The 25,438-nt window shown below is 39.0% G+C and overlaps 1 protein-coding gene across 1 annotated transcript in view; it reads left to right on the forward strand.

The window, feature by feature from the left end:
• Positions 1 to 25,438, forward strand: part of UBR5 (ubiquitin protein ligase E3 component n-recognin 5) — a 93,101-nt gene that overhangs the window by 730 nt on the left and 66,933 nt on the right. Inside the window, exons 2-6 of the mRNA XM_075415768.1 lie at positions 18,878 to 18,922; positions 19,443 to 19,524; positions 19,706 to 19,782; positions 20,585 to 20,704; positions 23,821 to 24,010. Of these exons, the coding sequence (XP_075271883.1) occupies positions 18,878 to 18,922; positions 19,443 to 19,524; positions 19,706 to 19,782; positions 20,585 to 20,704; positions 23,821 to 24,010 (514 nt within the window). The remainder of the gene's footprint in view (positions 1 to 18,877; positions 18,923 to 19,442; positions 19,525 to 19,705; positions 19,783 to 20,584; positions 20,705 to 23,820; positions 24,011 to 25,438) is intronic.

The following is a 25,438-nucleotide window of genomic DNA, read 5'->3' on the forward strand; positions in this document are numbered from 1 at the left end:
CGGGTGGGGGATCGTGGTGCGGTGAGGGAGTGGCGGGAGCAGGGACGGTGCCGGCGCACGTACCGCCGCTGTGCCCTGCCTTCCCGCTCGTATCGCCTCGGATGTGTTGAAGCAAGAGGGGAGGCCCGGTCTCCGGACTGCCGGTGGTGTGCGGCTTGGCTGGGGCGGCTGTGACGGCTGGAACAGAAGCGCGGTCCCCTGGAAAGCTCGTGGCCAACTTTACGTGGGGTTGGGGGAGAGAAATTGCAGGCTGGGGAGAAACTGGGGTGGCTTGAGAGAAAATAAATCCGTGAACCGGATTTTCTGTGTTGCTCGATGCGTATCTGACAGCACTGTGTGTGGCTGTCAGATATTTTTTCTGTAGTAATTACTGGTGGTATGTGTTATGGCTTGTAAATGTTACTTGTGCTCGTTTGTATAGGAATTGTTACAAAATGTGTAACTTTTCACCTTGAATTTCTTAAAAATTTATATGTGAATAAATCCTGGTCTTTATTCATCATTGGATATAAACCAACATATTTTTTAGGCTGCAGGGAAATGTTATTTAATTTTTCTAAATGGTATTTAAATATTTACAAATCTTAAAAAAAGTGACGGCTCTTGGTTATATTCTTCTGGTTTTGATCTTAGCAGGTTTCGGGGTAGGTCAGGGTCCAGCTCGCTTCCACTGTTGTTTGTAGCTAGATCGCTTTTCCCAGTCCAATTTTGCTGAAAGGCCTCTGTTAAAACACAGCTGAGGTTCGAGGGCTTGTAGTGAGGAAAACGGGTCATTGTAAAGATAAAATTTTTGCCAAACTGCATCATCCCTCCCCTGTAAAGAGGGAAAAGAAACCTCTCATGATAAAATAGGTCCGAACCATGAAGTGTGTTAGTGTGGAGTGTATTATTTTTCGTTAACCTGATAACACATTGTACAGGATTGTGCTTCCTAGGAGGCCTGCCCGTTCCTAAGGGATTGATTGGCTTTCTCCACAGTAATACATTCAAATTTGCTATACATTATTTTCCTTTACAGTGACATATTCTGAGGGGTGATGCTGTACTCGGAGTTCTTCTGCTTCTTCATTGCATTGCTTTGATTTAGGGTCAGATCTAGGACTTGGAACTTGCAAGGACCCCAGTGTTTTTTTGTTTTAATGTTGTAGGCCCTCAGAAAACATTTATCATGTAATTATCACACCTTGCTCAGCGTGAAGAGCTCAGCTGTTTTTTCTTTAATGTCACCTGTTTTGTCGACTTACTGGTGTTAAATATGATGCTCCTTCCTTCTTCATAATGCTTCCTAATTTCTTTTTCCCCTTTCTTACCACAGCAGCGGCTCTTACAACTTCTGTTTGATACAGGAAGCTTCATAATGTGTGGTAATTAGTATATGGAGAAAACTGCAGAAGTGCTATTAAGTAGTGACTTATTCTGAAAATTCAAGTGGCTTCTTGATCTGAACTGCAAGTCATAAATTTCCACTTCAAAAATATGTTACTAGATGTGCGGTAGCTGTGTATCAGAACTTGTAATGCAGTGAAATCAGAATGATTCATAAATATGGTTGAGGCACATACATATGTGCTGGAAATGCCAGTTCAATTTTATCAGTAGCATTGCTGCTTCTTACTGTTCTGTCAGTATAGATCAGGATCTGGATAGCTTAAGAAATTCTCATGCATGCACATAGAAGTTAGGATCTTGGAACATTTTGTATCTCTGTGAGGCTTCTTTCCCCTCTCAGACTTCATAAGATTTTTTGAATCTGCGATGCAGACAGTGGTCAGTAGCCCAAGTTAATATTTTTTTCTGTCTGCATTCTGAATGATAATTGCCTCTCAAAATCTGATTTTTGGGACCATGATTCTGCATCGTATGCTTTGATTTGTAGTGTATGTAGAACATGATCAATTGTATTGCTTTCAGTAATGGATCTATGTTCTGTATCTCAGGAATAATCACATTTTAAAGCATAAGGGATTTATTGGTGCAGTCCCTGTGTGTTCAGGATACATGACAGTTTTGAATTTTTTTAATAAAATATGTGACACATTATGCTTAATAATCAGTGTAGATGTGTGAAGCGGGTGAAGTGTGCCTGGAAAAACATCATTCTCCTGAATTATTGCTCTGCTCTTAAGCAGTCTCCAAAATCCGAGGAAGTATCTTTTTTTCAGTTTGGTTTCGTGCAGTTTGTGTCACTCTGTTTTACAGTTTTTATTAGCTTTTCTGTGTAATTTGTTATCCCTCTTATTCATGTAGCAACTTGGAGAAAGGTAAAATGCTTACAAGTAAAAAGTAGAAAGTAACTGTAGAACCACAAATAATTGGGAAGACTCCCGAGCATGCCTACTAATCATCTGAAAGTACTTCTTCACGTGTGTTTTTGAAAATACTAGTTAGTATTGTACCTTGACGGTAGTTATTAGACCTCTCTCAAATAAGTTGAAGCAGTGTTGGCTTCTTCATGGTATTCACTCAGATGTCTGGAAGCTGCTTGCACTGATGAAAGCTCATAGAGGACAAGGTTATGTTTACTTTTGCAGTTGTGTTAGGGTTCATTTTATGAAATGGATAGTAGGCTAAACTTTTGTTTAGGGTGAATTGAGGTAATTAAGCTTTTTCCAGTAAGTTTATTTAGTAAGATAGGAAACTTGGAATTTTTCCCCCAAGCAATTTGTTCTCTGCAAACTGAATATGAAAAGTTTAATGGGAGAAAAATTGGGTATGGCCTGCAGTCTGAAAAATGACTCCATAAAGTATTTGAGATGTAAATAATTAATGGCTTTAATCTCTGGAAAAGAGATGCGCAGGTTCTGTTGCAGTGAGTGTATAGATATGTTTTGTTGATTAACCACCCATTTCATATATGTTTCAGGGTTGGAGACTTTGTGAAGGAAGTTCGACACAAAATTTCATAGATAATTCAATCTTAGTAAGTTTAGTTCTTTAGTACATTTCTTAATTTTAAGTTGGGTTAGGAAGTGGGTGTAACCATGACAAATAACCATTTCTTGGCTGTTATGAAACCTCACAGGAGCAGTTTAACTTGCTACTCTGTAGAATGGTGAGTCTTTCACCTTAGATGAATGGCCTTCCGTGCATCAACTAACTTTCAGGGGTAGGATTGGTGTCAAGGCTTTGCCTTTTTTTTCACCTTATACTAAGAAAATTCTTGTCAGCTAAGCCACTCGGTTCTAGCATAGGGTAAGAAGTAATTTTTGAAGTGGTCATCGAAGCGGTGTTAATGTGCTTTTTTCTCTCCTGTTGAAGATGAGACATAATGAATTCGGTTAAATAGAGGGCATTGTGAATTTAAGATAAGTGTTAAAAAGTGGTACATGGTAAGTTTTCTTGCAGTAAGCTCTTTGAATTGAGTAGCGTGACAAAGAACAGTTCGTTCGAAGCTTCGGTGATTATTTATGTACAGTCACCTTTGGGGGAAGAAAGGATTATCTCGCTGTTATGTGAGTTTGTTTTTCCTTAATAATATATTCAATGCCTGCCATTGTTATTCACATATCACTTACTTTAGGCCATGCCTGCACTGAAAAAATTAACTAGTGTACTTTACATTGACCGCATTGTTTACACCCTCTGATAATCAGTTTCCGTGGGAAAAGTACCTAGGAAGAACATAGCCCTGGAGTCTGTGCCTGTGCGTCTCATAGCTTACGTACATGGAAACATCATTTAAAGGTAATAGGCCAGCGATTAATGGGTATGTGGGCTGCTCCTCTGGCAGATTTTCTTTCCCTCCTTTGCATTTAATGATGAGCAAATCAGTTAAAAGTCCCAAGCAGATGTTGCTGGAAGGCGCTGACGTAGGGCGTGGTGTGGCTCTGTGCGGGGAGCCAGCAGGGGTGTGGAGTTGGTGCCCTGGCCCCACAGGTCTGCGGGAGCCACTCACGGACAGGGAGAGCGCGCTCCTGATTGTGCAAGTGTTTGTTAGCCCTGAACTCCCCCTGCTACCTCCACCCGGAGAGTACCTGTCCTCTTGTGCAGGGGAGGACAGGCAGAGTGTGAACTTCCCCGCTGTAAACTTGTGTGCCATCTGCGTTGCTGCTCAAAGCTGGGGGGAAGAAGGGGTTGACTGACTTGTTCTTAAATAGGAAACCTGCAAGTTGTTTGCAGATAATGCAGTACTTCTTTTAGCTCAAGTGATTTATTTCGGTGCGCTTTAAACAGTTTCCGAATCTACTTCAGAAAAAGTGAAGTTAGCCTGCCTCAAACACGGATAGAACGATTGCTGGTGTGGTACTTTAATTCTCTGAGTTACAGTTGCTTGATGAGACTTCAGTAGCGGGAGAAGCATTGACTTTTTCTTTAGGATTAATTTCTTGAAAACATAACAAAACTTAATTTGCCTTCTTTTAAAAGAGAGCAAGGGCAATGGCATGACTATCATGGCATTATTGTTATCATCAGACTCTTAGCTGGAAACGCTTTTTTTAAAATAAAATGTTTTGCACAACCACTGTGGTTATACAGACCATTAGAGGATTCATACGCTGAGAAGCAGTGCATTAAGATTTGATCTTATTTCAGTATTGTTGTTTAAGGATGATAATTTGGGAAGTTAAGCATCAGAACTTGCACAAAAGCATCACTTCGTATCTGGTTGAATGTAAAACAGTTACTTATACACAGGCCAATAGGCTAGGCCTATTTGGACTTTGCTCTGCCAGGGTGCTCTCTGGTTACTGTTGTTTGCTACGCCCCAGACACTGCTTTTTGGAGAATTGTGTGTAATTGTCTGTGAACGTTCTTGCTGAAACCTTCCTGAGGTGGTGTAAGTCAAAGTAATTACTCTCTTCTGAAGGGAGGAAGGCTTGTTTTCACCACTTCTTACCTCGCACAAATTTTACGTGTCTGATGCTGCAGTAAACTGACTTAATTTGCTAAAACAATATAAAGCTAACCCTGGCACAGGGGAGTAAATACAGTCTTGTGGATTAGGAAACTGAACTGGTTTATCTCCTGGTTGGGTGAGCATCAGAGTGGGTGGGTGAAAAGGGGGATTTTGCAAAGTGATGCGGGAGGGAGAGTTGGGAGCAAAGAACGGGGAAGAGGAAGCAGGGCTGAGTTCCTTCCATTTTGAAAGCAGCAAGTTTATTTTTGCTACTGTAATGTGAAACTGTTCCGTGAATGTGATCTGGGCTGAGGGTAGTTGTGACCTGTCACAAGGAATTTAGTAAAGCAGTAATTGGGGCACAAATGTTGCCTTTTTTCCTTTTCAAATTATCTGTGGGGTTTGAGCATATTTGTTTCTAGACTAATAATAAAATAAGATTAATGGAAGAAGATATTAACAGGTCAGAGCTGTCAGAAAACAACTTTTTTCAATTCTAAGAACAGTAAAGTATCAGTCAATGACATTTATGCAATTTCTTCGTAAAAATTAAAATCTATAATCCATAGCATACATTTAATGTAATTTTGGTGTAGTAGGTATGTATTTATTAAATGTTCTAGTTGCCATTTAGGGTACTTTTGTAACAAGTTGTTGGCCAAAAATTCGTATTTAAACTATAAAATAGATGTAAAGGGTATGACACTTTTTTCTTAAACTACCTAAAGTTTAAGTAGATAACCATTCAGTACACGGTTACATTTGTGTGAAAATTTACTTGACACTTGAGAAAAACAACCAAGCATGTACCGAAGCATGGCAAGCTCTGCAGTGTGTTGTAGCTGCCTTTTTACAGTCAGGGCAGGGTTAATTGTGACTTAAATGAAATTGATGGTAGTATGTGGTTGAAGATTACATGAAGAAGGAGAAGGGATGTCAAGATAGCTTTTATTGTAGCGATTACACTTACGGCAATCCAGGTAAGTTAAATTTCCAAGATGCTCCCTGTAAAAGCTGCTGTTTTGTCTTTCCCTGCATCAACTCAACAGCCACTATGTGGAAGAAAACCATATACAAAAACTACTTGTGCTTTTCAGTTGCACAAATGTATTTTTTATAAGCCTGAATTCAGTGAAGTCCACTAAGGATTTGTCTCTCAGTAACAATTGCACATAGAAGACTGCAGCAGTTGGCATCTGTATATGCCCCAGAGAAAACACGGGGACAAGGCCTAGTTGTAGTGGCTGGAGGATTTTAAACTGGGAGGAACAATTAGGAGAAAAAATATTGACATAAGGGTGAAAATGTAGTTTTCAAGGTACACATGTATTTTGTCCAAAGCTGTAAGCCTGTCAGTGTAAATGAGGATGGTCACAGCACTAGTTAGTCCAATATAGCAGTGATTATCCAGGTTTCAGATTAATTATTTTCTCTTTCTGGCATAGAACTATTTTGACAGTAAACTCCGTGCTCTACTTCTTGAAGTCTTTCTGTGCTTAAAAAAAGCAGTCAACCAATACTGCTTTCTTTTTCTCTTACCCTTCCCCTCCAAGGAAAATTAACTATTTTATTTAAATTTAAAGAGCTTTTTGTTACATTTGAGAGAGAACATGTACCACCTCTCTGATACAAAGGCATGAGGTTTGCCTGTTCTAAACACTTCAAACATACTGTAAAACTGAGTAGAAAGGTGTAAGTTGGACACACTGGTCATGTCATCCACAGTTATGTAAAACTGCCAGTTTGGATCCAGTTGAGGAGTGATGTAACTATTGAATTTGCTATCTTTGAAAATTTTGTCTTCGTCTCCCAAGTCTCGCTGCTGCTGCCAGCACTTGTCAGGGGAATTTCTCATGGGCAATAATGCTTCACCCTGTCTTTCAGCAAATCTTAGCTACTGTTCTTTAAAGTGCAGTGTTTTACAGTACCAATCCACATTGGTACAGAAAAGTTTTGAGTATTAGTTTGCCATGCTTTGTAACACCCCAGCATGATTATCTTGTTGCAGTTGTAAAAATGATCTTTAACATGACATCTTGCGGTTTGTCTCGTTGACTAGTTTTTGTAATCCCCAGTCTGTTGGTGTTATGCTGTAAGATGTTTCTGAGTGATTTTTCAAATTGTTTACATCTACAATGGAGATAAAATGTGTATTTTCTGTTATTTTGTTTTGGACAGTTGTTCTTGATTAAACTGGGTGATACCTCTTATGAGAAAAGATGCCCCAAAGCTTTGGTCCCTTATGTTTCTGATTTTAATTTTACATTATGGTGTTTTAACAAAGAATGAAGAATAAAAAACTTCAAAAACATTCTCATGATTAGTACTATTTTGGACATTAACTGTGTTGGAACTTCTCACTATTGCTGTTGTTTTATTGCCAGCTGTGAGGTCTCCCAGTTTAATTTGTGACAACAGTAGTGTAATGGCAACAGATGAAAGCACGAAGGCTGCTGGAGACTGCAATAAGCTTAAGAAATTTACGTCTTCAGCAGAACCCCACCCCCACATTCAAGGGGGTGTGTTTTTTGTTTGTTTGGGTTTTTTGCTTTTTACTCAGAGTAATCAGTATTGTGGAGAGTTGGGAGTATCTGAAGTAATCTCTGTTGATTATACCAATACAGCTGTAGTTTGCCTGTTTGTTAGAAAATATCCCAGAAAGAAACTGTGTGGTCTGTACACTGGGCTTGGTGGTATTACTTTCTGCAGCATGTTTGCCATCATCTCTAGTTAAGCTGGATGCTAATTTTTGTCTTTTTTTTTTTACGCTACGTAGAAGTAGTAGTTGACTAGTATTAACCCAGCCCGTGTTAAAACACCATTTAAAAAATTTCCTTACAGTCTTTCGTTATGCTTCATTCTCTGTTCTCCATCAAGTTTCCTCAAACTTTCACGTTTTCACCTTTGGGGTAGATTATCTCTTTATACACATAGATAGTTCTGACACAGTGAGATGGATCTTGATTGGGATCTCTTGATGCTACTAAAAAGCGTAATTTCACTATGCAGTTTCCAGTGTGGAGTCTGGCATGGACTAATGTGGACAAACATTTGTGCTACAGTGTTTTTATCAAAAACTTAACTGGAAAGTAAATACTTACCCACGTGAATGCAGTTGAATGAAAGCTGTAGGGCTTACTCTGTTGTCATTTGAAATCACTGGGGTTTGTCACTTCCTTTGATATGTGTGGTATCATTTAAATTTCTTGTTCATCTTGCAAAATTTTCTTCAACCTATCTCTCGGTGTTTACTCTTTCATTTATGGTATAAAGTTTTGCTGTTCTTTATTCAGCCTGAAAATGGTTAGAGCTGCATTTTTTCTGGTGAATATCAGGAAGTGTTCTTCTGAACAGGATTTATGGCTTTTAATCCATCTTATATTGTTTTTCCTTTTAAAATAACTGAGTTATTGTTGTCTGACTTTTAATAAAGATCTCTTTCTTAGGTTGTTGAAACTCCTTTCTTCAGCTTTAACCACACAGTACATTTTTCTTTTTCTACTTTTTCTTTACATACTATACATGTACTCTTATTCAGCTTTAACCACACTTCATACTTCAGTAACAGCAGTTTTCCGTCTCTCTTTTTTCTCTTTTTCTGTTTTGTTGTTGTTGTTTTGTATTTGTTTGGTTTTTTTAAGGCATTATTTACGCAATTTGCTGACTGTGGCAAAATGTATCTCTCTCTAGAGCAAGGATTTAAAGGTACTTAATAAAACATTCCAATGATACAAATCATAGCATCATGTTGTTGTGGGGCAGATTGGAAAGGCAGAACCTAATCTGGCTAGGATTGCTCTGCTCTTGATGGGAGAGCGTGGGGGGATAACAGGCTGTTTGCTGGAATGGCCAAAGCTTTCCTTCTTTCTCTTGTAGGTTTCTTTCTCCTGTAGTGCAGAATCTGTATCTGGCAAGATTGTTACCTGAAGTAGTATGGCTGTGGGCAAAACGAGAAGCAGGAGGTACGCAACTTGCTGCTTCATGAGTTCTTGTAGAGGAACCAAAATACTAGTTACGCTGGGGGGAAGCACCTGGAGTTTTGTGGCTGTGGTACAGACAGGTGGAAAAGAAAGAGTCTGTTTTACGGCAATGCAAAGGAGTATTGTGATGAACTGTGCACCTCAAAAGCTGGGGTTTCTTTTTCGGTTATTTTGCCTGCAGTGTGCATCTGACAAAGTGATTTGGCTGCTTGCTTTTCTGGCATGATGCTTACTATCTACTCCCTATGCCAGGTCTCATTCCGTTCCTATCTAAATCAAAGAAGCAGAGTCTGAGAGGAATGTTTTGAAGATTTGTGCTTAGTAGAAGAGAGTGCAGTGTGTCAAGGGGAGTCCATGGTATTTAAAAGGCAGTTCTTAACAACTTTGGAAAAGTGACATGCAGGTAGTACTGCGATACCATTTTGTTGAAGACTTCAAACCTTGGAATTGAAGGAATTGGCAAGTAAAGGACTGGATATGCTAAATGATCTTTCCCTATTGCTTAAACTATTTCAGCACGTGAATAGGCACGCTGGACTTCATTGCAAAGCAGTTAGAATTCAGTGTCTTGTTTGTTCTTTGTTTGCAATAAAATCACTTGTACAGAATACACTGTTACTTTTCTCCAGCTGAGACACAAAGTATTTAATAACGTGACAGTTCTTACTTTTAAAAATACTTTTGTAGCATTTGAATGCTGTAATCAAAGGCCATTTTCCAACTTTGTATGTAGTGGTCATGGCTTCCAAAAGTTTAGAGGAAGAGCGAGAGGAGAATGGTGGAGAGATGATGATTTGGGTTCCCACAGTAGACTCAGCTGGGACCAGAACCTGGCTTTCCTGGCTTTAAGCTGGTGTGCTGGTAAATACACAACCTCCCTGGTGACTAGTAACTCTTGGAAGGAGCTTTAACAGTCTATCACTGTGGGACACAAAAAGGTTTTAAGATTTTATCATGACTGGATTTTTATTTTTATACCAATTTTTTTTAGTGGAATCCCTACAGCAAACACTATGACAAAAAAAAAAAGGATTTTTTTTTTTCCCCTCGTTGTCTACATGTGGTCTTTTAAGTTTCACTCGTTCTAGTAAAACAAGTGTACAGCTTCCTAGCTACATTTTGGTAACTAGCATTCATATGTTGGTCAACATAGTAATACTGGCCATGTTATTTCATGTAAGTATTTTTCAAGTATCCTTGAAGACAACCATGGGGTTCTAAATTCCCATTATCAGCATTTTACTGCCATGGAAAGATATACTTACTGAAATCATGGATAGCTAAATAGCTTACAACTTTCATTGTTTTAAGATTTGGAACTCTTGCCCAGCTCAGTTGGTTTATCCAGTTGTTTAGCTTTTAGTGGTCGTCTGGCTGAAGAAATCACCTTCTGCTAAATGTTTAACAGAAATTCTTTGCAGCTACAAGGACTTTGCGCAATTGAACAGAATCTGGGAACACGGAATGATGATTTGATGCAGATTTCTGTCTTGCATTGCCTGAATCTGCAATCGTACTTTTAGAAATCTGCTGTCATAGAATAACATCAGATTGAAGCTGACTCATTCTCCTGTAGTGTATTTTTCTTTCTTCCATGTAAAGCACCATTACGCGTTTAGGCAACCTGTAGCTGTAGATCTTCTTTGCTAGCAAATCCTCTGGATGTTGTGCTGAATAACATATGTAGGTGTCCTGTAACTGCAATGTGCTAGTCCTGTCAGGATCATACCATTTGTGGTTTCTTTCTTTTTATACTCAGACTTTTCATTACAACTGCCCCCCCAAAAAGGGCCATGCTGTGTCATAGCTATTTTAGGATTGGGTTTTTGCTTTTTCAGAACGTGTGATTGACTTTATATTCTTCTTGAGCTAGGTTATAACTGTGCATTTCACTGTGGGGTTGGTTTTTTTTAAATTATTATTCAGAAGGTCATGTTTTCAATGTCATTTAAATGCTAAAACTGAAGAAAGGGTCTAACTAGATTTTGAACTAGAGGAACCAGTCAGCCAGCCTAGAAATTCATCATTAATCAGAGGCATCTAGTTCTGGCAAACCTAATGCTGCATTTCACAAGTCCTACAGGCGGCTGTCTCCTGGTCTAGCTGGAGGGGTGCTGTTCCTGCTAGAGAAACAGAGCACATCCATCTGGATATTTTAGTACCTGTGAATATTTTTACTCAGTGCCTAAATCAGACCTTTCAGACACTTCCCTGACTCTTTGGTGTAACTTTTTTTCTAAGCCACTGCTCTTACAGGGATTCTATAGCAAAACAAGAGCTCCTAGCTTTTCCATGGCAAAAAAGGTCCTTCTGTTGCCATGCCTCAGTCAAATGTGTGGAGATCACATCCTGAAAGCAAAAAGCCCTGAGAATCACAGGATGGGTGAGATTGGAAGGGACCTCTGGATGTCATCTGGTCCAACTCCAGTGCTCAAGCAGGGCCATCTAGAGCTGGCTGCCCAGGACTGTATTCAAACAGCATTTGAATAACTCTGAAGAGTGGAGATTCCACAACCTCTCTGGGCAACCTGTGCCAGTGCTTGGTCACCCTCACGTTAAAAAAAGTGTTTCCTGATGTTAAGAGGGAATCTTCTGTTTTTCAGTGTGTGCCCATTGCCTCTGGTCCTGGCACTGGGCACCACTGAAAAGAGCCTGGCTCTGACCTCTTTACACCCTCCCTTTAGGTGTTTACATGTATGTTGACAAGATACCCCCAGAGCCTTCCCTTCCCTAGGCTGAACAGTTCCAGCTTTCTCAGCCTTTCCTTGTTTGAAAGATGCCCCAGTCCCTTAATCATCTTTGTGGCCCTTTGCTGGACTCTTTCGAGTGTGTCTGTGTCTCTCTTGTGCTGGGGAGCCCAGAACTGGACACAGCACTCCAGGTGTTGCGTAGAGGGAAGGGTCGCCTTAGCCTGCTGGCAGTGCTTTGTCTGATGCAGCCCATGATACCATTTGCCTTCTTTGCCACAAGGCATGCTGGCTTGTGTTCAACCTGGTGTCCACCAGGACTTTGAGGTCCTTTTCTGCAGAGCCGCTTTCCCGCTGAGCAGCCCCCATCATGGGGCTGTTCCTCCCCAGGTACAGGACTTCACGATTCTGCTTGTTCAGCTTCATGGGGTTGCTGTGCTCTGGACGGCAGTATGATCAGCCACTCCTCCCAGTTTGTTGTCATCAGCAAGCTTGCTGAGGACACTTTCTGCTCCTCATCCAGATCATTAATGAAGATGTTGAACAGGACTGGACCTGGTATTGACCCCTGGGGTACACCACTAGTCACTGGCCTCCAGCCAGACTTCATGCTGCTAATCACCATGCTCTGGGCCCAGCCATTCAGCCAGTTTTCGGTTCACCTTGCTGTCTGCTCATGCAACCGTACTCCATGAGCTTCTCTGTGAGCATCTTAAGGGAAACAGTGTCCAAAGCCTTACTAGAGTCTAGGCAGACGATATTCACTGCTTTCTCTTTGTTCTACACAGTGGTAGGAAATCTGCCTTGCTTTCTTAAAACCAGAACTGAAATATATGCTTACCCTCTCTGTAGGGAGAAGAAGATGCGCAACTCGTTTTCCTTGTGTACGTGGTATATGTTTGATTCTAGATATTAGATGTCTGCGGGTATCTGTTTTTAACTTTCTGATGTCGTCGGCAGTATCCTGTCTCTTAATTTTTCTTGTCCTGCTTTAATCTTGTTGTGGGCTAACTTTAGATATAGGTCAGTATCTGTATCAGTGTTGTTACATCATGAAACAATAATGGTCTGCTGTAAGGGAATTTACTTTCTGCAATCATTATATTACCTGAAGACTTTTCAGCAGTATTGCAGAAAACTGTTTTCAAGAGATTAATTTGTTTGATGTTTGCCATGTTAGCTTTCTACTATAGCTTATTATTCAGCACAGTGTGTTACCATTGTTCCAGAGAGGACTATTAAGTGGTCAGAACTATCTTTATCAACCAAACTGACAGTCTTACAAAACAGAAAATAAAGTTTGGGAGCCGTGTTCTGTAAACCCATGTTGGTTGATACCGTGAAACATAAAAATAGCTATTACAGTCAGACAAGTGGTCCATCTTGTTCTACTCCTGTTTGTGGCAGTGACCAGTGCTAGATGACAGGAGAAGAGTGTTGGAGTAGGACAAACATACATAGAAACATAATTTATATTTCTTTGAATGGGGAGAGGATACGGTGTAAGCCATGGTCCGTCTGATTACTGACTGAGTGGAGCAATGACTTCCTTCGTTATCTTGCTTGTTTCAGTGATCTGTGTATTACAGTCTAAACATGTCCCACCCCACTGCTGACTAGCATTGGTTACTTTGGAGGCTGTCATTTTGTACACGCGCTTGGGATTTTTTTTTTCTTATGTGCGTTTCTTTGTATTTTCTACAGACAATCTTATTGCCTGCTTTTGTGTGACACTTTTGCATTTTTTTTTTTAAATGGATGCGCTCCCCTTATTACCCAGAATGGCTTAATACTTACAGCACACTTTAATCTTCTGCTCCCCTTCACCCCACATAGCCGGCCCTTTCCTCCTACTCATTGGTGGTAAAGAGGTTTTTCACCTGTATTTCTTCATTTATTCCACTAGAAGAAAGGTGTTTGGTGCAGGAACTGTGGAAGGCTGCCTCTTCGGAAACTGCTGTCAAGTGTTTGACACGGCAATCGGGACATGGCGGTCAGAGGCAGGATCCTGTTGTATGCTGTATTATGGCATGGAAGATAGCTGGATGTGACTTCACAGTGACAGCATCCGGTGTTCCACATCGTGGGATCAGGAAACAAAGATAACATATTTGCTTAAGCTTCTCATTGGTGTCTGTTTCCTGCATTTCTGAGACTCTTTTCTCATGTCACCGATAGACAGGCACAGGAGTTCATTTCCATGTGATTCAAGATGGACAAGTGCGAGAGGGGTTTGATCTGGAGGCAGCGCAGCTCTGCTGGGCTAAAACCTGCTGATGGGCCACATAGCTGCCTCCCTGGTCTGGCTCGCTGTGCTCAGAGCACTTCAGGGGCTCAACTGAGGAACAGAGATGAAGGCTGTATTTACTTTTTAAGTGTTGATAGGTAGATTACTCAATACTGTTTTCGAGTGCTTGAGTTGTGGATTTTTTTTTTCCTCTCTTGGTATCTGCTTATTGTTAGCCTTCCCTTGGAAAAGCATTTTATCCGTTCTTGTATACTTTTTTTCTGCTCTGGTGTGAAAATCTCAGAAGTTTGTTGGCATACAGACTTCATTGATACATTAACTTGTCTTAAAGAGGCCAGATCACTTAGAAAAATCTGCCAGGGCTAAATCAGTTTTAATTTCCCTGCTCATAGTTGTTCATCATACCAAGCTGGCTTTTTTTAGAATGTACCTTTCTCTTTCCTCCTCTGCAACTCTTACCATCACAATGTGGTGCTGAAGTGAGGGAAGTTCTTGTGGTGGGGTGCCTGCCTAATATTTTAAGTTTAAAGTGTACAAATAACTTTTTAAGGCTATAAAGGAGCAACTTCAGGAACAATCCAAGAGAATCTTCTGAATTACTGTGTCTGGGACTCTGTACTGTTCCTTGCCAAGTACAGAAAGACTTCCTTCCTTCTAGAGACATGCAGCATGTGAACATTTTATTTTACATCTCTGCGGTTAAATCGTTTGTTTGGATTGCTTAACTTCAGTGATTTGTACTGTGTGTTCTTTAAACACCTAGCTGACGTTTTAGAATTTAGTCTAAAGTTGCAGAGAAAAATGAAAAATAGCTTTCTTTATATTGTTACAGAGATGAATCTCCGAGATGGCGGAAATTGTTTTAATACTTACAAATAAATGTGCTAGAAGTACTGTTGTTTGATCAAAGCTGCAAAAGGTCAGATTAGATATTAGCACCTGTAAATACTGTTTCTGTTCAACAGCAAGTAAGTTTTTGAGGGGAAAACTATGTAAATCTTGCTACATGAGATTGCTATTTACAGTGCACTGTGCTTTTCATGTTACTTGCCTGCTTGAGAAGTTCGTCTTGCACGTGTTCACTGGGTGTAAACGATGTAGATGTGGGGTTTTTTTTCCTTTATTTTTGTAACTGTTAGTTTCCTAACACATGGGGAGAAGGAAGAGCATACATACGTTGAAGTATTCTGCAACCTTATAGAAGAAGGAAAGTTCTGCTTATGTCTTAATGGTTTGTTGGTCTGTGAACTGTTGCTGGTATGATGGAAATACTTGAGAATGATGAATGTTCTTGCAGGATGACTGGCAAGGTCAGACTGCTGCTGATGGACTACTGCAGGGGGCTGAGCATGGTGAACATGTATTATGGAAGTCTAGTGTCTTTAAAAAAAAAAATTCTCAGGACAGCCTGCCTGCTTTAACACAGAAGATTTTTATTCTTACAAACTGGTAAAAGCACGAATTATAAACCAAAATTTTGCTTATGCGGATTTAAGCACTTGTTTAAATAGGGTAAAGTTACTTTAATATGTACTGAAGTTCAGTTTTTCCATAATATATGTAGTATTTTGAAATGGAGTTTCTCTGTAGCTCTCTTGCATTTTTGAGCCTAACTTGGGTTTATAAAGTGAGATGTGGTGGAGGGTTGGGTCCTCAGAAAAACTTCTCTGGAAACAGAATTGCACTTTGAGAGAAGTAATCATAGAATGCTTGGGGTTGGAAGGGACCTTTAGACATCATCTAGCCCAAACACCCTACAGTGAGCAGGGACATCTTTAACTAGATCAGGTTGCTCAGAGCCTGGTCTGTTTAAAGATGTGATATTTTGTGACGAACAGAAGTGTCACTTGTGAAGTCTGAGTTCATGTAGTCCTGATGTGGATACTCTTTGATTGCTTAGTGTGAGTTCCCTTTATTCTGATCAGTTTGGAGAGACTAGAAATGGTGGCTGCAAATCTTAAAATCAAAGCAAGCCCTACTTGGCTTGGGGAAACTGACTTCTTGTTTTCCTCCCAACTGCTTTTGGATGAATTTTGGTAGGAATATTTAAAGGATGTGAGTCTGAAGAGAGGAGCCATCATCGTCACTAAACTTTATGTCTGCAAGTGTGACAAGCTAGTGCATTTCCCAAAAATCTGTTTGTGACAAAAATACATGTTGCTTCTAACTTCATCCTTTGAAATAGTTTGATTGCCTTTAATGAGAATTTTTTAAGGTTTAGCCTGTCCAGGCATTCATATCAGAGATTTGTTTTGCCACAGAAAGGTCTCAGTGGAAATGTTGACCTTCCTTAATGTGAGAATTGATTAAATCGTCTCTGCCTATACCTCTTCCTCCAGTGCACCATCAGTTGAAATTATTGAATCATAGTATTAAAATTAACGTAAATATGCATTTCATATTTTTCCTTCAGAGGATCAGTAGTACAATAAATACCATGCAACTGTGCAAGTAGAAAGGCTTAGATTGCCACAGGAAATGCTTTTGTGAACTTATTTAGAGTTTTTATTTGCACAAACATATTCTCCGTACAGAATATACAAACACAACTTTCCGCTTTACTGTTGTTTTTCTGTTGGTTTGGTTACGTGACTGGCGTTCAGGTGGATGCTGGTGGCAGCACAAGGGAGGGGGAGGAGTGGGGGTTTCACCCCAGCCCAGCAGGGACACAGCACTGGGGAACCACTCCCTTTTCACTTGGTGGCGGTCTGCCTCATTCAAGTCCTCGTGGGTCTCTCAGCTTATTAGGCTCTACTTGGTAATTTTGCTACTACAGCAGTTCCATACGAGGTGGTCGGGGGGGGGTGTGACACAGTTTTTACCTTTTTTTCCTTTCTTTGTGTAGGAGAGTTTAGTACTTTCAGCATCATTGCTTATATTCTTCTCTGCTCCCTCCCCTGAAATGCTGACAGCAGACTCTCTTCAATAACGTCAGATCGCTTTTGGCCTGTGCATGTTGCAGATAGACCTATTCTCTTGAGATCGGTGTTACTAATAGATTCACTGAGTACGCAAGTCGTAGCGTTTTGTGCCTATTTCTTCCCTATCACTTCATTATTTTTTTTTACAAGTGAAAAAGGATTATGATTTTTTTTTTTACAAATTGAAGAATGTCTTTTTTGCTAGTTAAATGTTGCTCATAGAGTAGTCTAGTAACTGTCTCTAATAAAGTGCTACTTTATTTGCCGTCAGCTTTTCATATAGGCAGTGCAATGACCTTAAAGGTAGGTTTTCCTATTCTGTAATTATTACTCATGCTTGTCAAGAGGAGAAATGTTAATGGAATACTGCTCAGCATTCCTGTGGGAATCTGTTAGGCGATATACTTAAGACATGAAAATTCAGGGATGTTTAACTTGTCATATATTATGCAGCAAATCCCTGCTTACTTTGTAAAACCATACGCTAAGCTGTGGAGTGTATGCCATTCATCTTTGGGGTTCATTCCATGTTACCACACAATAGTTCACTCTTGTGGGGTACCTTTCACACAGATTGCGTGTGAAGTTTGTGTTGTCTTTCCCTTCTTGTGGGCTGTCTTCACAGGAACGTTATATATGTACATACTCTTGGCTTGTGTGAAGTAGTTGTGGCTGGAAATTTGGAGTGTGAAATTGCCTACTTGCAAATTAGCAGCTTGGCATGGATAGCAAAAGGCGATTCTAAGCACGTTCGCTTCCTTCCTCTGTCCTTTCACTGTGGTGCTTTCTTCTGCTGCTTGAAAGTTATTTCTATCAGCATAAATTATCTTGTTTCTCAAACAGACATATATAATTTTTTTTCCTTTTTCCCTCAGGACAAGCGCTTTAGCGTTAAACACTGTTCATAACATTCAGACTTGGCTGTTTGGACTTCTAATCTGTATTCTTTCTCATGCTCAGGGTTTGCAAGTAACTGAAGTCTGTTGTCCACAGCAGTCTGTGTGTAGAAACTGAAGTGAAGCCAGTGGAAAAAAAAAAAAAAAAAGGGTTTAAAGGCATGGATTCAGGTGCAGGAAAATGGTGCTGTTGTGCACATCTTTTTGTTAGGTTTAGAAAGATGTTGCTGATTAAGAAGGAGATTTGTGGAATGCTAGGATGAACATGGTACCAAGGTGGGGATTTTTTTTCTTCATCGGGAAGACCTTGCATTATTTTTACAGTATTCATCTCTGGTTTATATCTTAATATAATGCAAATATTCTAACTAAAATTGGAAGCTATTTAGGGGCTTTTTCAGTTTGCTTGTCATCTTTGGGAAGAAAGGAGCGCAAATTTTGCCTGAAATGCCTACCTGATATTACGAGAGTATCTTTGCTGCCTGGAGAGGATCTTCTCTAAGTGGATTAAAAATTGCCTTTAGAAATTACTGTGTTGGTTTCTGCTTTTGGACACAATACCCTCTAAGCAGGAGTGGTCTGTGGGCTGGCCCTTTTTTGGATTCTGATCTTGCACTTAGTAAGGTGCCATGAAAATGGGATGGAAGTACTTTTGGAAACTTTCTTTCCCTTTTAGTAAAGATGATGTTTTGCATAACCCTATATGTAGTGAATTTTCTCTGGATTGTTTCTTCTGCTAGTCAAAGTCTGTTGTTTGTCCCTTTTGACACTGGCTTTTGTGCATCTGTTTTCTTTCCTGTCTTTTGTGTTTTGGGGAACTTACTGTCATATTTTTGGCTGTGACGTACCACATACTTTGGTTTCCTGGAAAATGATAATCCTGTCTGCTCTGGCATACTCTATTCAAGCTTCTACGAGGAAACACAAGTGTATTTACTGTTAATGCTCATTGCTTCATCTGCTTATTTTGTGTGTGAAGTTGTAAATGGTGCTAACAAAGCAGGAGTAGTGCATTTTGATAGTGACTTGCAAAACTCATAGAAATGCACGAAAACATGGGTTTTGTGGTAAGATATTGTGTGGAAGGGCAAAAGTCAAAAGCAAAAAACCTCCAGAACAAAAACCTGGTTTGAAGCTGAACACCATCCAGTTCTTTACAGACTCCTAACATCAAGTAGTATTTATGTCAAACTTCATTAAATGTGGTGGTAAGTTGCTCCCGTAATGTGGTAAATACGCTGATTAAGTGAATGTTGTATACTGTGGAGGATGTCTTTCAAACAACAGCTTAATTTCTGTTTGTTTCAGATTAAGGGAAGTGTCAGAGAAGCTGAACAAATATAATTTAAACAGGTAAGGCATATCACATGCTACTGTAATCATTTAGGAAAGTACAGTTTTCCTAAGAGCAACAGGAAGCAAATTATTCTACTGTAGGTATAGCCTTTGATAGATCTACTTAGATATAGCCTCAAGACTACTAATACTAAAGTTCAGAAATGCTTCAGGTAACACAGTTCTTATATTAGGAAGAAAATGTTAGGATGTTAGGTTTTCAGTTATGATAATTTATATTATTAAATACCCTCCTTATGAAATGACTCCTTAATTTGAACTATAACGCTATTGTTTATTGCTGATCAGATTAAATGAAAACTATCACCTTTTAGTTTTTTTTGTTTCCTGTATTTTCTGTGCTTAATGACCAAAAATACATCATAGTTGCTTCAACTAATGCACGTTTAGTCGTTCTTGATCTTCTTATATCTGTAACCATCACTGCACATTGTTCCTTCCATATACTGCTTGGTTTTTATTTTTTTCAGACTTTAAATGTTTAGAAATGTCATACATGCTCACTTTTTGTTTTCAGCCACCCCCCTTTGAATGTATTGGAACAGGCCACTATTAAACAGTGTGTGGTGGGACCAAATCATGCTGCATTTCTTCTTGAGGTAAATTACTTAAATCTACTCAGATAACAAACTGGAAACCATTCAGTTAAAACTTAATTCTTCTGACATTAAATTGATCAACATTCTTTACTAACTGTAGACTTGTTTTTGTTTGTGTTGTTTTCTGCAACTTGTCTTAAATCTCAATTTTGGATGCTTGGTTTTCTTGTTTCAAATATAGGATGGTAGAGTCTGCAGGATTGGTTTTTCAGTTCAACCAGACAGATTGGAGTTGGGTAAACCTGATAATAATGATGGGTAAGAAATGTTTTTTCTTCGTATTAAATCATTCTTTTGAACTGGATAAGCAGCTTGACTGCTTGTTTGGTTTTGGTTTTGTTTGTTTGTTTTTAAACTAGATTGCCTTTGGAATGGGTACTTTGAGTAGATATGTAATAGTTATAGTGATGCAGCCAAATAGCCTAGCTTGACAAACTGGTGTAGGAATGAATAGTAGTTGTGACTCTAAAAGAAGTGAGACAGGATCTCTTTAACGTCAAGAAACAAACCCCTCCAAAAATAGTCCTTATGAAAGAAACTGTGTTAAATTGTTAAACTTCATGTAGAATCCACTCTGAAAGTGATCCCATCTGGAGAAACTCGCTTTCTAGACCTGTTGTCTTCTGTCCAGGTAAGTCCCCTGTAATAGGACTATTTAAAGGCTCATATTTGAATGTGGACTGCTTCTTGATACCGAAGTAGCATGCTCAGGCTCAGGTTTACAGATAGAACACCTGGTGATTACAATTTGTATATATATGCTAACTGAAAGCTTAGTGCAGTGGCTAACTCAAATCACTAATTAGCTTAATATGTATTTGCAACTGTGCTATTATGGATTGCCAATGTACATAAGATCTGTTAGGCATGCTTTCCACTTTCTTTTTCCAGTGTATCTCTTAATATACAGTTAGATTAGTTTGGAATATTCCCCAAGGGTGTTGCTTAAGCTGGTATGTTACCAGACTAAGTCCCTGAGAATTTAGACCTGGGATTCCAGGTTTTGTTCTTAACCCATTTGGGATTGTTTTGTGACTGATTTACCATCTTTTACTTTCAGTTCAAAGTTGAGCAGTGGCTCAGGGGCAGGAAGGACATCCAGGCCAGGCAGGACTAGTGACTCCCCATGGTTTCTGTCTGGTTCTGAAACTCTGGGCAGACTGGCAGGCAACACCCTTGGGTAAGTTTTGATAGGATTGAGGCTGCAATCTGTTTGTTCCATATTTGAGTATATGTGTATACACATATATAAATTGTATGCAGTATGTATGAGGGAACGTATAATTAACAGCAGTCGTGTAGGTAGGGTATGATAAAAAAAACTTTACTGACTTGGTTAAAATAACATGTGCGAGTGACCCTTCAGTACCTAGGATATGGAGCGTTCTTCATATATGTGTGAAGAATAACTTGGGTTTGGCTGTGTTGTCTTTTTTTGAACATTTTTTAGTTTCTTGATTTTGAAAAGCAGTTTTAGAGGGACACTATCAATTTAAACCCTGATAGGCTAACAGCATAAAGTAAAATGGGTGCAGTTATGCAGGAAGAATCTTCATTATCTATGTTTGCAGACCTTTGTGTGCTCAGTTTTATTGTGCTGCCTTCTCCCCTGCCCCAGGTAGCGAGCAGTGTTTTGTTAGCTGGGGTCTTAGTAATAGGAAGGGAACATTTGGAAAAGGTGGTCGGTCACTCAGAACTTTAAAATTGCGCTATATACTAAATGTACTATACAGATTCATTTTTTTTATCATTAGCTTTAAGATTGATGGTGTCCCTTTTATACAGCAATGTAAATTAATCTTCATTAAACAATCACAGTGCACTCTTGTTTATATGCTTTTGTAAGACATACTGAACAGTGCTGCTTCCTGAGGTTACTAACAAAGTAAGGAGAATTGCGTTTACAAACTGTGATTTCTACATGTGAATGGTTTGTTAAGATGGAGGAACTACAGCTTTTCCACAAAAATGAATTTGCTATTTATGTTACCAAATAAGCTAATTTCGTCTGGGGCTTAGTTGCGTGAAAGATAACCCACCTGCTTATCTCCTCAAGCTTTTTATGAAACCTTTGTGCATCTGAACCTAAAATCCTTGTATTAAACTTTAAAGGCAAACTGGTATTATCATGTTTAAAAAACTTACTGTGGAAGGTGTAAGACTCTTATCCGTGTTGTTTTAACCTGAGCTTAACTGGTTTAAATTGTTTGAAGCTCTGTGCTTAGGAGACCAACCCTGAACAGTTCCTAATTTCTTTCCCTGCATGTTGCAGAATGAGGTAGCTGAAATTCACCGAACTAATGGAATAGCAGTAGACACTCTAACTGCTCTGTTAAATGAAGGGAATACTTAACTTTATAAATTGAGTCTAAACACATTCGAACTGTGGAGCCCTTAGATTAGCTCTCTGCATTTGGAAAATTGCTAGCATGCTAGTGGGTAGTGGAGAGATGTGGAAAACTAGTAGGTGAGCAGAAATGAGCAGAAAGATTTCCGTTCTATATTAATTTTTATTCTAGGTTTAGACAGCTTTAATAGGAACAGCTATGTCCTTGTGATTTTTTTTTTTTTTTTTCCCGACAAAAGGACCAAGTTAGGACACACTTGGAATATTTGAATTATTGTGTGAATATAAATAGTTTTAACTGTTAGATGCCTTAAGTGTGTCATGGGTAGTCTATGACTTAAAGTAGAAAGTGCATCTGTAATAAGTATTAAAATAAAATGTGTAACGTTTTCTCTAAACCCATATCTTCCCTGAGAGTTGAATTGAGAATTGTTGTGTAGGAAGAATTTGACTTCCTCTCAGCCCACTTCTTTTCCCCTCAGCCCCTTCCTGCCCTTAGAAACAGATTAACTGTCTCATTTTATTTAAAATGTCATGTTCTTCTTTGGTTTGGTTTTGGCTTTTTTTTTTCCATTTTCAATAGTATCTTTTTTTAGAGCTTTTTTCCTAACTCATGAGACAAGACTTTTCCTAAAGACATTGTTGAAATGCTTTTTGTCTTGTCATTACCTGTGTGGTCGCTGGCTATAATCCTGAAAATGTAGATGTCTCTGTGACAGGGCCTTGTCTTAGGCAGATGCTTGAGTTATTCTGTGATTGCGTGGTCTCATCAGGAGGGGAAAAAAACCTGAACAACAGAAAAAGAGGAGGATCTTAGTAATCAACTTAAGCCACAAAATGCAAGACAAGTATTCTTACTTAATTAGCTTTTATAGCTACATGTGGTATACTTTTAATGTGAATTTATTAGATACTGTTTCAGAGAACCTACGATTTTTTTCTTGTCTTATTTTAAATGCTTTTATTTTTTCTTGAGAGGAGATGGAGGAATAGGGTGATTGAGAGCAGGAGAGTTCTGCTGATACTGATTATTAAACAGCAGTAATACCATATCCAAAATCCTTTAAGGTAGATCTGTACAACAAAGTTTAGTTAACCTTGAAGAGCAAACTAGAGTCAACTTCTGGTTGACTTTCATAACAACGGAGTATCTAGTCTTAAGTCCAGAAGAGATTTAGTTGACACCGTTCTATGGTGTTGGGATTAGTGAAAAGTTCTAATGATGGTGGGTTGTCTGTTTCTACAATCACTGCCTTTCTATTCCCTTGTTTTGATACTGAGTCATAGAAATGAAGTAACTGTTGAGTCAGTTTAGGCATGTTTTTGCAATGTATCCAGTTGATGTTGATTTCTTCATTAGGAATAGGTCCAGAGTAGAGTATCTCTTGAAAATCATTCATGAGGATCAGAGAACTATCTAGTGTAAGATTTGTTTTGCAGTAGACTACTTGATTTTTCCAGTGCAATCTTAAGCAATTTCTTAATGTAAATCAAGTCTCAGAAATTTTAGAAGACCTGAGTATAGTGATCTTCTGTCAAACAGAGTCCACTGACCGTGAAGCTGCTGCATATATGCTTTTATAGTAGGAAATTAACATCTGAGTGTTAGATGTTACACTGCTGATACTGTTGCTTTTAGAAACTCTGGAAAGTGGTGCGTGCATGTATTTATGTATGTGTACATCCACACAACTGTATGAGTAGGAAAGAGTGCAATTTCCAGTCAGAGTCCTGTTTCTTCCGTGTAATTCTGAATTTTATCAATTGCCTGATGCTCTTGTTCTTACTAGTTTTGAGATATACTGCCATGTGTTTGTCTATGAAGTATATCTGCAGTATTTTTCAGAGACTGCAAGTTATTGATAATAAAACTAAAGTCTTACTTCTTGAAGTAGTCCTCAAAGTATGCTGCTATAGATTAAAAAAAAATTATAATCTAAATCTTCTAGAAGTCGCTGGAGTTCAGGAGTTGGTGGAAGTGGAGGAGGATCTTCTGGTAGATCATCTGCTGGAGCTCGAGATTCTCGAAGGCAGACCAGAGTGATACGCACAGGACGTGATAGAGGATCTGGACTGCTGGGGAGTCAACCACAACCAGTGATTCCAGCATCAGTCATTCCAGAGGAACTCATTTCACAGGTACATGAGCTGGAAACTGCTTGTTGCCAGAAACCTGGAGAGCTTCTCATAGCATGTGAACAGGAATGTGTTGTAATAGTAGTGCATTTTCTTCAAGGAGTAATGACATATAATTGAAAAGATTGACTTTCTCTGGCTGAATTGCTTTTTTTCTGAAATGCATAGTGTGAGTGACAGACTTTTTTTGGATTCTAGAATTTTCATTTCCCAAATTTCCATGAAGACAAGGTATATGTTTAATATAGGTGAGGAATATCGTTCATTGTTCATTTGCACATGGAAGGTGTAGTGAGAAGATAAAATATTTGAGAATCGTATCAAGCATGTAGCTAATAAAGTTCAGTTTCTTGAAGGAGTATAAGGAAGGGGGGCAGGTTGAGTTTTTTCTTCTTGTTTGATAAAAGGAGTGATCCATTTTAGATTTAAATGAAAGGCATTAAATATATTTAATCTCTTTAAAATACTAATAATTTTTCTTCATGGACACCTCTGCTTAATTTTTTGTAAATGTGTCTGATGAATGTTGGTTATAAATTGTTCTGCTTTTGCCTCTTAATGCAGTAGAGCCTGAACAAACTGACGGTGTTTGCATTGTGTGATTAAGTGGAGTTTGTTAAAACAATGGTTTTCTCTGTGTTTGAAGAAAATAGATTCAGAATATGTGACTAGTTAATGTATTATAATTCTTAGTTCAAAACACATTGCTGGTTTGCATTTGGAATACAGATGTTAGTTACTAGGCCAAAGATAATCTGCTTGCATGCTTTGAATGGCCTATAGGATGACTGGCACAAGATAGGAGCTAGCGGGCAAGGTGTCTACAGACCTACCAGTGACAGACTGGCTTCTAGTTACTTTCTCTTTTAGAATTCAAAACCCAGTAAAAGCTGTGAGCTTCTGCCTTCACAGAGGCAAGATACTGGAGCTGTTGGTTACTCTGAAGTTAGCGCTGCTTTCAGGGGGTAGTTTGGTTAGATGACCTCCAGCGGTCTATTTCAGCTATGGAGTTATGCGGTTTCTTTAACTTCATAGTTCACCACCAGGTTTTTTGAGAGTGTTTACTGACATCTTTCATACCTTACGCGAAATAGAAAAATAGACTAATATCCCTTGTTGCAGACAGTTCCATTCTATAATGTGGTGTACGGTTTGTTGGTGAAGTTCTCACTTTGCTTGCCTTGCCTTTTTTTTTTTTTTAAATAGCATGCTTTGTCTACTCTTGAAACAGAAGGAGTCTAAAATATTTTTGGGGTAACTCTAAAGCAGACCAATGAGAAATATCTTCACAGCTGGTCTATATAACATAGATTCTGCCATGTCTCAAAAATCTGTAAACTTCTGGCATAGACTGCTATGACAAAAAGTTTATATTTGTGTGCTGTTAAAACGTCCCTCTCTTTTTTTTTTTTTTTTGCTTGTCAACAGACC

The sequence above is a fragment of the Opisthocomus hoazin genome, chromosome 3, assembly GCF_030867145.1.
Source record: "Opisthocomus hoazin isolate bOpiHoa1 chromosome 3, bOpiHoa1.hap1, whole genome shotgun sequence".
Classification (NCBI taxonomy): domain Eukaryota; kingdom Metazoa; phylum Chordata; class Aves; order Opisthocomiformes; family Opisthocomidae; genus Opisthocomus; species Opisthocomus hoazin.